Below are 14,139 nucleotides of genomic sequence, written 5' to 3'. Positions count from 1 at the left end.
TGCTGCAGGATAAGTGTTATTGAAGATAAACCTACAGGGAGATAAATAAGAAAAGCTGTCTTTCTTTAGCCTAATGTTAGTAGTAAATAGCTTTTAAGGATTATTGCAATTACCATTTGGTAAGCAATAAACCAATATTTTTAGGATAAAAAGAAGGGCCAAGAAAGATGAACTGCTGAACTAGCTTTGACAGCCACAGCCAGTGGGAGAAACTGATCCTTACCTAGACTTCTGTTTTCTTGGGAAACCAGGACCTGCCAAAGATCCTGCACAGGTCCTTTCATCACCACTGGCCAAAAATACAACAATAAATGCAAGAGTACTTCAGCCTTTGGTAGCCACAGAAATCAGGACAATACAGACAAATGCTTTCTGGAGCCAAGAAAGAAAATTTGTATTAGGGTATAAGAAACTGGGCTACAGGCAGGGCAGTGGACATATACAGGACATCTTCATCAGCCCTAAGAGAAAAAAAATTTATTTTGCCCTGTGGTGCAGCTCCTTATCTATGGGAAATGTACCCAGAAAAACTCCCAGTGATGAATAAAGACTTTGTACAGTGAAACTGTCTCTTCCCAGAATGAGCCCAGGGCAGCTCTCCGGACATGTTTTCCCTAAGATTCTTGTCCTCAAGGTAGCACCATGCCATGCCCTGATGCATATCCTTCTCCAGCTCCATTGCAATGGAGAAATAGAAGATTCAAATGTTCTCATGGCTTCCTTCATTTCCTTCATGTGCTCCCAGCTGTTGTAATGTCAAAGAAGACTCTGGCCAGTCTACTGTAACACCACTGAACGGGGAAAAAATACTCTTTGAAAAATCAAGGTTTTATGTGGCAAGTATACCTAATGCTGCATGCAGGGAGAAGCAGAACACACTGCAATACTGATACTCATTTGTAATGAAGAAAGTAGATAGGTAGTTACATTGCAATCCAGTTCATGGCAAACAAGCACCAAAGGGGATCATTTGTAGCAAAAGTTACAATCCTTTCTCTGTCATCAGTAGAGGACATGCTGAATCTCTTCCTGCTGTTTGCTTTATGGTGAAAGGAATTGCTTTGCAGTCAGAATGTGTGCACACTGGTGTCCTGCAAACTGCTGCACCCTCTGAACAAGAGCTCTCCCACCAGAGCCTGCTCTCAAGACAGGAGGTAGAGCCTGTAAGCTTTTTTACATGCAGATTAGTTTAAATGTGTCACTGAGGTTCTTTTCTAGACCAACTACATATTATTCCTTTTTTAAATAATCATGGAACAGGTTATATCAAAATTACAAGTATAAATACTTTCTCCTTGTCTAAAGGTTTTCGTCTTGTTTCTTAGAACCAGTTTTGAGTGGCATTAAATATAACAAAAAGCACAGCACAGTACAACTGCAACTAAGGGAGAATATTAGCCAATATCAGAAGGTTGTTTCTCCATAGATAGTATTGGTAATTGGCAGATTTTCAAAGTCTGCAAAAGAACTGAACTCTAAGATTCTTTGTGGAGTTAACTGTTATGTGCCCTCTAAATCCTTCGCAACTCTTATAAAAGCCACTCTGCAAAATTATTCCAGGTGTTCCTAAACTTGCAGTGTTGTTTTTAGAATACAAAGGTCACTCTGTTTCCATTCACTGTTGTGTGTCTGAGTTTTATAGCTCTAAGAATGTAAAGACTAAAACTTGTATTCTGTGCATAACTTGTGCATGCACAGAATATAATTTTCTCATTCAAATAAAAAGTGAACTCCTTGCAGATTATCTAAGTGCACAGCTGAGATGATTATATGTTCAAATGAGCTCTGAAGTCAAATATGCATGTTTCTCATACACCTTTTATACACTTTCTTATGGTCCTTCATTTCTGTTGTTTACAGCCCATACTGAGATCTCTGTGGCAAAAAGATTTCTAATCTCTTTCAAAAGCCTTTCACACCCAGATGACTTTGAACTGGTACCTTTCTTTGCAAACCAAGTGAGAAATCAAGATACATGTGGGTCAGCCTCACATCTAAATACTCCTGCATTAGGAATGAAGTGTCACAGAGAAGCAGAAGGAATATCTGAGAGATTTAGTGAAATGAAGATTATTTTCTGATCTGATTATTATCTTTCTTGGTTTCTCCTATCTTTCCCAGAAATACTTGTAAGGTTCTTCTCACATAGCTCAGATAGTACACATCAGGTGAACTAATCAGCATTGAGGTCAGAGAGAAGTAAAAGTGGTGAAGGAAAGAGAATACTTTCAGAGAAGCTTTCAGTATATTTAGAATTTTTAATCTGTAGTTTAAATAGGATATTATCCACTTAAGTTGTATAACTGTAAATACTTGCTGGGTCAGGGTCAGTAGTGACTAGTTGTATTCTTCTGCAGTGTTTTCTAGTTCAGCTTGCTCAAAGTGATAAAATTATTTCAATATGTCATAGCATGTAAACCTACATCTATATGTGTGTGTTGCTATATGCATATAGGATTCCTTCCAACTTTGGAGCTGAACTGCCAGAGATTTTGAAACTACAGTGGGAGTTCACATAAGTTTCATAAAGAAGTTTATTAGAATAAACTAGTTAATTGATGTCAGCTGGTCATTTTTTGAGAATGTACAGCTTCAAAGCAAAACTTTTGCAAAGGTTTATAGGGGCTGTTAAATTAATTGCAGCAGCTGAAATGACAATAAAAATTTATCAAAGCAAAAGATTTCTTGTTGTTTGTATTTGGAACAGCAACATATCATGATTTTGAAAGTAAGAGAAACATTTCTGCCAACTGCTTTGTTTACAGCTAGCAGAAATGTTGCTGAATTTTCTAGTTTATTCCATATATTCCAGACCATAAAAGAGAGCACTACTCGCTGGGAGTTCTATGCTGAGAGAAAAAGCTTTCTCCTGTTTGAAGTCACCTATGAATAAGATGTCACCATGTCCAGGCTTACTGCAGTCTTACAGCTGCACCATGGACCCATGGACCCTTGAATGCCTCAGTCCCTCAATCTTCCCTTAGACGTGACACTAACCACTGTTCTAAAAGATCAGCCTTCATATCTGTCTGGAGCCGAGTCAGTCATCAGATCTTGTGCTGTTGTCAGTAATTGTTTTATATGTCTCAGTCATAAGTCTGAAAGTAATAAAAAAGTGAAAGCATTTCCTCACATACCTGATGTTCTCAGGTGGTAAAAAAAAAGGGATGTAGGTTTCCATTGGTTTCTATGAAATGACCCAAATATGCATGCAAAACTCTGTTCTGTGTTCTTGAGCTGCTGCAGGATTAATTATTTGATTTGTTGATCCTGCAGGGCTTTTCCAACCTTAACATTTTTATGATTCTGTGAGTATATGGAGGAATATATTACTATTTCCCAGTTATTTTCTGTGGATTGCTGTTCTTATCTTCCACGTATATTCCCACACTAGTTATTATGAGGCCTGAGGAAAGGAAAAGCTTGTTTCCTAAGCATACTGCTAAATAGCCTAACACTTATCCTTGCTGTCACAATAACAGTGCTGTTAAGCCCTGTGCATCCCAGGAGGAAGATAAAAGTTCTAGAGAGGCAGTGATCTACCAGTGTGTATTAATTGCTGTGAATGAATAGCACAGTTAATAATAGTTAATAAATAATTTTTCATTTTTTGTAGTCCTTAAGATTTTTTGGACTATTTTAATGCCTCTATATCAGTCTCACTACAATCTTTCAAACTGTAATATTGCAGTACTTTTGTTTAATTGGATTGCAGCAAGAGATCTGCCTCAAGTTATTGCAGAACTATATGGGAAGCAGGCTCCTGGAAACTGGCTCTCTTTAGATTCACACTAGGTTAATATAGTATTTTGGTTCATATTTCTTTCTGTTAAATGAGTGGGGCTTTGAAACTACAGTGGGAATAATAAATATAAATATAATATAAATGGGAATGTTAGGAAATAACCCAAATTGTTTGTGTGGGTTTTTTCTGTGTGTCTCTTTGCCACTGTGCTTTGCCTGTTGTGCTGAATGTTGTGTATTACTTACTTAGATTATAGAAGACATTTTTCATCATCAATTTCAGTCAAAATGTATACCAAAACTTCTTAAAAGTTGAATTCACATTAAGAGTCATAGGATTATTCTGTGACTCTGGTTTGTGTTCTGCTTAAACAGCCTTCCCAATGAAAAAAGAAAAGGTCAGCAAAACCAGGCTTGCTGTGAATAGCCTGATTGCTGCTGTGTTTCCTCATCTGTGGGTTACTCAAGAACCCTTCATAGCCATTTAAACCTACTTGAGGGCCTGCAGGAGCCCTTTCTGAGGCTAACAAATACATTAAGGGAAGTGCTTTCTAATCTGTCATTTGAGCTCTGATCTGATCCAAAAGAGCTCCGCTTAACCTTTTCAGCGTGGGGATGCGTATACGTGGGGATCTCTGCAGTCCATGCCCGGCCGGTGGGGATTACTGCTCCTCTCTCTGCGTGTCTCTGGCAGGGCTGCGGCGGCAGATCGCCCACTGTGTGCGGAGGGGCAGCAGAGCCGTCAAGAGCTCCTTCTGTGACCCAGCCACGCAGCCGAACGGGCGGCAGAAGAAGTGCCACGAGCAGGACTGCCCGCCCAGGTAACGGGTTCTGGGGGCTCCGGGGCTGGTAAATAGCACCCCTGCTCAGAGGAAGGTGTTCCTGATGCCAGGTTGGCATGGCATCCACGGCCTTCCATGGTGCCACACCTTGCAGAGCAAGGAGCCATCATAAACAAATCAGAAGTGAACCATCCTTAGAGGTTTTTAAGTCAAGTTCCTGAGCAGTCAAGTTACTGAGCTGGAAATGGCAGAGATTGTTCTCACATGTATGTGGATAGTGGTTTGTTCCATTTGGGTATGGGTGTGCCTGAGGAACCGTATAGATTCTTATTTAAAAACTGTATTCTTGCTTTAGCTCAAGTGAGCTAAGAAGAATTACTATGTGCTCCAAAAGCAACTAGCAGAGCCTTTAGATGTTGTTTCTCAGTATTTATGTTCCTTCTTATTTATAATTTTGAGTGAAGTGCAGTTTTCTTAATTCTGCAATCACATGGGGATAATTCTTTCTTTTCTCATAACATTGTCTTAATTTATATTAATCTCTGTTTTTTCTGTGCTACCATTTTTCTGTGCTTCCATTCTGTGCTACCACTCTCTGCTACCAATTTAGCATTTAGTAGGGTAAGGAAGACAACATTCTAGGTGCCTGCAGAGCTGTGGGCCTGTACAATAGGCACTGGTTTGCTGTAAGAGATCAATATTGTTTTTTGTTTCATGCTTTAGGTACTTCGGTTTTGTTTTCTGTTGTCTTTGAAAGTTGTTTATCATGCTGTTCACAAAGGTACAGCAGTCTTTCAGAGTCAAATCGAAGCAATGAGTCCTTGGAGTTCATTGTGTTGCATTTGCCAGCAGTGAATTTCGTGAGGCTTTGATGTGAAAAGTTATGTGTGGTTGTTGGTTTTATTAGTTGTTTCCAAGTATCTTCATAACAGTGTATGATGCTTCTGTGGGACTTTCATCTTTGTGCTTGCAGCATGGACTACCAGCATTTCATAATTCTTTGTAGATTGCCAGGAAATCAATTGAAAGTAGACCAAACTTTTTATTACTTGACTAGTTAAGAACTAAGGCTGCCCATACATGTTGAAGTGTTTTTTTCATGGCACAATCAAACTATACTATCAAAACTATACTGTCAATTTTAAAAATCCCGATTAACTCAATTTATGGCATTTGTTCTAAGTGACAACATTATTCTGACCTACTGTTAAAAGTGAGAGAGGGGAGTTTGTCCCTTATTGAGCAGATTGCACAATGTCATACATAGAACAAACTCTTCTGCAGACCAGGCAGAAAAGCTCTTGTCTGCTGACAGCCTGTGATGCTTCTTGAGCTCATTCTGTGCTGCAGGGGAAATCACAAGTCATCCTTTTGAGGACAGCAAAATCACAACAAAATGCAGTGTAGGAAAATCATATGTATTTAATTCTAGAATTATGTTTCATATTTATTTTTTCTCTTAGGAACTGTAGGAACTTGACCAAGGGACTGAGTCCCTGTTCTGGCTCTCACCAGGGCCTACATGCCTAAGGAGGAATAAGTCAAACATAAATCAAATTTCTTTGTAAAGCTCTTCCAGCTTCCAACTGGTTTTAATTCAGTGCATTTCCAGAGGTTTTTATGGCTTGTCTAATCAGTAACCTCCAATGAACTTCACTCATCCAGCCTCCTTCTACAGCCTTGAAAAACTTCTATTACATACAACATCCTCTGCAAGAAGTACCACAGCTCTAGTGCCTATGTGAAGCATCACCGCATTTTAACCTGGCTCTCGCTATCTTCTGTTGGTGGCCCTGAGTTCTTGTGTAAGAAGAGATGGCAGAAAAGAATGAATTATTACTCACTCTTCCCAAGCCCTTCCTCTTGTAAATCTGCTCTCTGCTCCAGGCTGTAGTCCCAGCATGGGGTTAGTTGGTGTTCACTTTTCCATAGCATATGTGGCACCTCTAACCCAGACAGGTGGTTACTTATCTTCCTTCAAAACCCAAGACAGGTTAGTACAGTTCGTTGGTTCTAAAGGAAGTCTGAATGCTGGAGGCAGGTGTGACTGTCCCATGTGTAATTTATGTGGGATAACTGAGAGTCCACATGGAGCTGCTGAGGACAAAGTGTTCTGTACAGAGGTGGCTAAATTTTGTGCCAGAGGTGAGGACAATACTGTTAAACACAATCCTGCAGAGACCTTTCTTTAGTGCTGCAGCCAAAGAACTGAAATCGCTGGATGACCTTGCACTTCTCAACAGTGAACCAGGTGTTTTATAGTAGGTTCTATCCAAAAAATGATGGCTGTTCCCTACTAAATCACACTGATGAAAACCATGCTACTAGACCACTAAATAAGAAATAGAGAATTTATCAAATGGAAGCTACAGACAAAGAATAAAATGTTGTGGCTCTCACACCAGATCTTACCTCATTAATCCATTTCAGGAAGTCAGTTGTATACTGTTTAAATTACAGACTTGTGAGAAGTCTAAGCCCTAACATTCTTGTTTGTTGGCTGATTTGCTCTTTGTATGTATTTAATGCTTATTGTTACACTTATTATTTTACTTTTTCTTAAAATAATTCAGAGGAAAACAGAAAAAAAAATAAAAATATCACAATACATGTATGCCATGTTTTGATTCAAAATAAAATAAAGGTGACTGGACAGCTGAGAGTTAAAATGTCATGCAGCCACTCATGTACTGCTTCAGTGATACAGCTTAGGTGCAGTGCATCGAGACTGTAGCACAAATGCTTGCTTTTTCCCACATCATGCTATGGAGTATGGTTTCCAGTCGAATGTTTCTTTGGTAGGTAGGTGTGAATGTTAAAATCAATGGAATGGATATTACTTGAAAAAGCATGAGATTTTAATTACTTATAGCATTATGAATAAAGTTTTGCTTTCCCCTGTAAATAAAATTATCTGAAGCCTTTTTAACTTGACTCCCCAATTGAACAGAGTAACCATAAATAGATTTTTTTGAAAGTACTTGGAATCTGCTACTTTTTATCTATTGTTGTTGCATTGTCCTGCTTCCAAACTGCTGACTACACTTCCAACAACATAGAATAGGAAATCTGGTTTCTATTCCAATGCAGAGTGAGAATTCATGCACTGTTGGTATTTGGTGTGCCTGATGCTAGACAAATACATAAGGAAAGCCAGCAGTCTCTCTTTAGGTGTGACATGCCATGATGGGAAAGAGGTAACTTTCGGCCCCAAAATCCCATGCTACTGCTTTTTCAACAGGATTCACACATCATTCACCACACATCTTCTATGTATAAATGAGGACTATGTCACAGGCTTTTGAGCTCTGCCTAATTTGTTACAAACTTTAGAAACCCAGTTTGTGAGAAAAAGATAAGTCTCTTTTAAGGCAGCTGAATGCCACTTGAAAGAATGAGATTTTCTTCCTATCTCTGTCCCAGGCTTGATTGCAGAAGAGCTGAACACTTAACACCCACAGCTCAAAACTACCTGAAGTTATGTTTTTACCAGACAGGATGCTTTCTGTTTTGACAGTCTGAGGAAAAACAGTGCTCATGCAAATTAATTATGTAAACAATGCATTTTGCATATTTGTTTGTTTGTTTGCTGCCACAATCTTTCCATGCCATGCCTGCCTGTGAAGATAAGACAATAATTTCATTTTGCAGGGATCTGTTGATGCATTAATACTTAAGAACCACTCAGTTGCTGTAGCAGTAAATGCCAAGGTAGACTCAGAAACCAGAGGTAGGAACAAATATAGGGTGCTGGTTCCTATAAGGCTTTAGTGTCCACCAGCTCTCACCACAGTCCCAGTCTCTCACCAGTCTTTAGCTTGGCTGGGAGATCCAACATCTTGGTAATTTCCTCTCAAAAGCTGCACATTTAGAGCTCGGATTGCTGTGTTAATTCTGGATATGTGTTTGGCAGTCACGTGCAGTTTTGGTTATGCCTCTGCACTGCGAGGAGACAGCAAGAGTTCCAAGATAAGCAGAGCTTGGCAAAGCAGTCACTCAGGTGCTACTCTCTTCTCTGTGGTCCAGAGCCTGTTCTGGGGCATCCTGTGCCAGAACAGACAAATGGATGTTGGTTGTTTCGCCATCCTTGCTTTGCCTTTGTTCCCCTTTGGCTGAGATGCCACAATTCAGGTCCTCAAGCAGAAACCATGAAGAGACAGGAGCACAGGTGATTCCATGGCAGGTTTCTGACTCTTGGATAATGAGGCATATACATGTACTGTAGGATGAAAATAAGAAAACACAACATCAAAAATTCCAGTTACTGTTTAGAGTGAACTTCAGTTATAGCAAGTTTTTTTGAAGTTACCTGCACTGATTGAGGAAGAAATCTACAGAAAAAAATAACCTGTCTGACTGTAGTTTTATTTTGATCATGAAGATGGAATGAAATAACATCTTGATTCTGTGATTTTCTAACTGTGGAGCACCTGACTTTTTTGACTACTTCCACAGCTTTTAAAAAGTGTATGGTGTACGACAGTTAATCACACACCATTACCTGCTGCTCAATGTAGGTTCTGTGGTAAGCTCTGATAATTTATTGCTTGGAATTTGGTATTTCAACGTATCAATTGTTAAACCCTCAGTCAGAGCCGTTTGAAAATTCTGAGGGGGAAGAGGTGTCAGTTTACCATATCTGTACCTTGAAATATGTAATTTGGTCCCATTAAAATTAATAGAGCAGTTCACATACTTATGTTCCATTTGTGCGGAAATGTCAGCAATTTACAAGATTATAGAAGAGATAAAATTGTAAAGAAAATGCAAGAGATGATAATTACCCTGAAATGGCTTTATTCAAGTGGTGATAATTTTCTCTTTTTTTTTCCTTTCATTGTTGTGTTTGGCTGAGGTGTACTTAGTTTTTACTTACTTGTTAGAGTTCCTTTGATGTTTGCAGACCTGGAACAATAAGACACAATCTGAAGGAAGGCAAGAGGAAGAGAAAGATATTTTGGGTAGATTTTTTTAGATGTTTTTTAGTTTAATTTGGAATATTAGTTTATTTGGAAAGATAGTTTAGGATATTTTTTTAGTTTAATTTGTCCATTTAGTTTAATTGGTCCAGAGCTCTTACCACTGGGTTATGGTGACAGTGGACTACATTCTGGAGCAAAGCAGTCAGTGCCATGAAGGGCTGTGGGGTAACTTAAGAGGAAATGCTGTATTTATAGATTACTAAACAGGAAGAAGATAGGTGTACGTACTACAGAGAGGTCCAGATGGCTGCACAGATAAGCTGTATTGTAGCTTGATAGCTCTGAGTCTTAGATGTTTGGGTTGTTTTTTCATTAATTATTAGGAATAGATGCCAGTGCCTTCCACATCAGTGGCAGTTCACTTGCAATGGAAGTAAAAATGAATTAAGGAACATGGAAACTAGAGTAGGGAGGGGAGAGGGATTATCAGCAAAGACAAAGCATAAAAACTGTTATAAATCTGGATGCTGAACTTTGATGTATTTATCAGAATAGGATTATTTTGTCTTTAAGTTCACAGACCTTAAAAAAAAACAAAACTAGAATACTGTTGATTGTAAGTCAAAAGCAATTTTTTTCTACCTTTTTTTCTAGATAGGTGTTTTTAAAGTATATTCTTGCTTTGTTTTCACTATAAGGCTTTGTTGTGACCTCCTTGAAAACTCTGGAACAAGCAATATTGTTAGGGAACTGTTGTAGCTTAGAGTTTAGAGCTGGGACAGATTTTTTATGCAGCAGCTTGAAGTTGTATTCTTTCTTAGTGCATGCTTAACTGAAGGAAAAAGGCTTTTCTTGGTTTAATGTTTTTTCCTTCTTTTTTTCAACTATAAAGATAAATCTTCAGGTAAATGTCTCAGTTGATGCCAATGCTTCTCAAACTGTAGAAACCCAGACATTTTTGCTCCCCATTCTTATCACAGAGGGCAGATATGCAGGTGCACAAGTTGCTCTAGGTCAGCATAGGAAAAAGTAGTTGGATGACGCTGGAGAAATGCTAATGCAAACCAAATGTAAAGGGAACAGCTGCTGTAGGTAAGGTGTTTTGTGCTGGAAAATGCTATTATAGAGGAAAGAGTTGAAGCGATACGTGGAATAAATAAATAGACTCCACAGCTTGGGGTAGTTCTGAAGTGGGTATGTATTGTCAGTGGCAACACAAGTGAGATCGCTCTCCGAGACTTGTGCCCTGAGCCTCAGTCTGACCCAAACCTTTATTCCCAAAGGTGTTCCATATGCAGGACATTACACAACTGTCCTGCATATTCAACCCCTGGCCCCGCCTGCCCTCGCCTCTCATGCTGAATAGGTCCATGCCCTTGTGGGCACACGTGGTTTGCTGTGGTGGTCGCATGGGGGTCTTTTGGTGGTCCTGAGGCTGAAGATCGTGGTCTTCCTCATGGTTGAACTTTTGAACTTCTCTCCTTTGAGCGTGCACTTTTGGTCCTTTGGTGCTTATCTGAGTCCCGTCTGTCAGTAGGCTTAGGGACAGAGGAGCCTCTTTATCTGGGTTCTTGGTATCTCCAGTCATTTCTGGTATTGTTCTTTATGCAAGAAGCTTCAGTAATTTGCATTCTCTTATGCCCTTTTGTACCATGGCAGAGGCTTCTTAAGTAAAAGGTTAAAATTCAACACATTACCCTACAAGCTAGAATGTAAATGCTTAATTCATTTTGTTAACTTAAATGAACACCAAAAATCTTGTTTCAAGAGTTACCCTCAGTTTGGTGGAAAATTGCATACCACAGCATGGAAGACTGACTTCAGTCATGACAGAGACATATAGAGGGCTCATTTCTACTTCATGAAGGAATGAAGTACAGAAAAGTCCAGCCTAATGCAGGCCTGGACACAGTACTGAGGGCACAGATCCCACACAGCATAGCTCTGACTAACCTGGTTTTGGGGCTGTGTGCCTCACTGCTTCCCATAATAGGAAGAGGTCTTGTGGAGGGAGGTAACCCTTATGGAGAGCCAGTTTGAGTATTTGTGCAGTACTGGCTGTTTAGACATGTGTAAAGGGACCTCTGTGCTCCCCAGTGATTCTCATTTGTTAACTCTTCTGTACCGAGGTAGCAATAAACAGACAAACAATAAGAGTAAATAGATTACTTGCTTAAGTAGATTTGCTAGCAGTTCCTCAGATTTGGATTTGAAGGACTACTTACTTAATAGATTTTTACACTTTATTGAAGCATAATGCTTGTTGCCTACTTTGTCTGGAAATCCTGCCTGATTCTGTCTTCTCTCTTTCACTGACTGGCTGGTACTAGAGCACAAGGTGGATGGGAGAGCTTGAGTGATCTGAACCTTATATGAAGAGCATATATCTGAGCCCACATTTACTGGCTCTTTTTCTTGCAGTCTTTGACCTTTTCCTTGATGTGCTTGTGGTGGGTTGTTTTCTGATGTTTCTCACCCTGCTGCTTTTCAGGTGGTGGGCAGGGGAGTGGCAGAAATGTTCAACCACATGTGGTCCAGCAGGACAGAAGAAGAGAACTGTACTTTGCATCCAGACAGTGGGATCTGATGAGCAAGCACTGGATGTCACAGAGTGCCAGCACCTGCTTAAACCAAAGACCCATCTCTCATGCAACAGAGATATCTTGTGCCCGTCTGACTGGACAGTGAGCAACTGGACTGAGGTAAATCCATGTTAGCTGAAACACGGAACCTTTTCTCAAAATTGTCTATCATAGTCAGCTGAGAGGACTAATGACCAGCTGTTTTGTCTTTTTAATTTTTTTCTGAAATACCTTTTTGTAGTTTAATGTGTTCACAGATCCTTTGTGCAGAAAGAAAAAGAAAAAAAACAACAAATCAGCCCTGCTTCCCAAAGACTTTAGGAGGCATTGCATGTTAATTTGCTGAGCTTTTGGGAGTGTAGAATGTAATGTGCTTACTGCTAAAGAATCTGTGTGAGAGCAATGGCTGCTGTGGGCCAGACTAGGGGGATGACTGCTGTCAACTCTGTAGGTCAACAAAGTGTTTTAAAATTCTTTACATTCATATCTCTTGCATCCAAGACTCTGCCTTTCTCCCATAGCTTTGGGAACATATGGGAATTGTTCAGATCTGCACCAGGAGAGGTTCAGGTTGGACATCGGGAAGCATTTCTCTTCTGGGAGGGTGGTCAAATCCTGGAACAGGCTGCCTAGAGAGGTGTTCAATGTCCCCAGCCTATAAGTGTTTAAGAGAGCATTTGGACAGTGCCCTTAACAGCATGCCTTTAATGTTGGTCACCCATGAAGTGCTTAGGCAGTTGGATTGTTGAGGGTCCCTTCCAGCTGTAAATACTATCTTCCCTTCTTTTTTGAAAACTCCACTCTCATCTTTCTCCTCAGTCTGCGTTTTTATTAGACTCACTGCTATGAGAACAAAGTCACATACTGTACTAAAAGATCTTGTGACTGTATTGGATTGGTTATGCTCACAAACCATCCTCACAGAATGTTGTTTGTTTTGTTAATTGAGTAACCCCCATGCTTTAAATTCCTGTGAAAAAATAGATTGAATTTACATGACTAGCAGTACAATTATATAGGAATGGCACACTGCTTGTGCTCATATACTGTTGGATTACATTTACAACTTACTGACAAAAATGCATTTTTACACCTTCAGAAACTGGAGAGTGAGTGTAGGACAAGTATTTCACCTGCAAAAATGACAGGAGCTGATGAACCTGTCTACTGTGAAGCAACACTGGTTGCTTTCCTGCTCCTGTTGTTGTAGAGCTGATGTTATTTTACAGCTGTGAACAACAGTGTACTCCAGCAACACAAAGTCACTGGTGTTTCTACTGCCCTGTGATCCAGACTAGCTCTAAAATGAGTTAAATGTGCCAGGGGCAATAAAGTCCTGGCAAAAGGAGAGTTTATCACTTCATGTTGAGCACCTGGTTAGGCTTCCCTGCTTCCTAAGAAGAATTCTGCCAGTAGATTTTTTTGTAACATCTCCACTCCTACTCAACCAGTCATCCAGCCTTAGTATCTCCAACCAGAGAAGTGTGATTTTGTAAGATCCTTAGTTGCAGGATAGCTGCTGAAGGCATGGCTGTACCTGTGGGCCTGAGGATGAAAAACATCACAGAAAATCTGGGTCTCCTTAGCTGCCAGCACTCTATACACAGCAGTGCTGTCACTTAAATAGAAGCCAGGTTGGCTAAATAGTTTTGGTAGTCTCTAATTGAGAACAGACATGCTAGTAGCTCTGGCAGCAGTTCGTGCTTGTACTAGTGACTGAATGAAAAATCAATTTCATAAAGTCAGCAAGGGTCTGTGAGCTGCGTGGATCACCACAGCAGGTTTATAGCACTGTGAGCAGCACTGAGCCCATCAGGTGTGTGTTCAATTCCAGGTTCAATCTGGTAGAAAAGGTATTGACTAAATAACTTTGTGAGTCAATGAAGAAGTCAAATTCTATCATATTACTTTAATATTTTGTCTTTATCATGTAATTTTTTTCTCACTATTTCCCTGAGGTGACATTTACTGTCAAAAAATTTGGAAATAACTCCATGGTAGTGGAACATCTCTAGAATGAGAAGCTTGTTCTTCAGGAAAAGCGTTGTAATTGATTTTTTTGTCATGATGTTTCTTTGTTATAAACAAACATCATCTGATACTTCTGTG

General features: G+C 39.7%; 1 protein-coding gene across 9 annotated transcripts in view; it reads left to right on the top strand.

Moving 5' to 3' along the window:
- ADAMTS12 (ADAM metallopeptidase with thrombospondin type 1 motif 12) overlaps positions 1-14,139 on the top strand; it is a 145,849-nt gene that overhangs the window by 113,274 nt on the left and 18,436 nt on the right. For all 9 annotated transcript variants that reach the window (XR_014951664.1, XM_085567863.1, XM_085567861.1 and 6 more), the window contains 2 exons: positions 4,439-4,565; positions 11,940-12,150. Coding sequence is in view for 8 of the 9 variants with exons in the window: in XM_085567863.1 (XP_085423989.1) it covers positions 4,439-4,565; positions 11,940-12,150 (338 nt within the window). In the remaining variant the exon portion in view is untranslated. The remainder of the gene's footprint in view (positions 1-4,438; positions 4,566-11,939; positions 12,151-14,139) is intronic.

The sequence above is a fragment of the Lonchura striata genome, chromosome Z (genome assembly GCF_050655825.1).
Source record: "Lonchura striata isolate lonStrDom1 chromosome Z, ASM5065582v1, whole genome shotgun sequence".
Lineage (NCBI taxonomy): Eukaryota > Metazoa > Chordata > Aves > Passeriformes > Estrildidae > Lonchura > Lonchura striata.
Note: the sequence above shows the minus strand (reverse complement) of the source record. Positions and strands in the feature narration are given on the sequence as shown.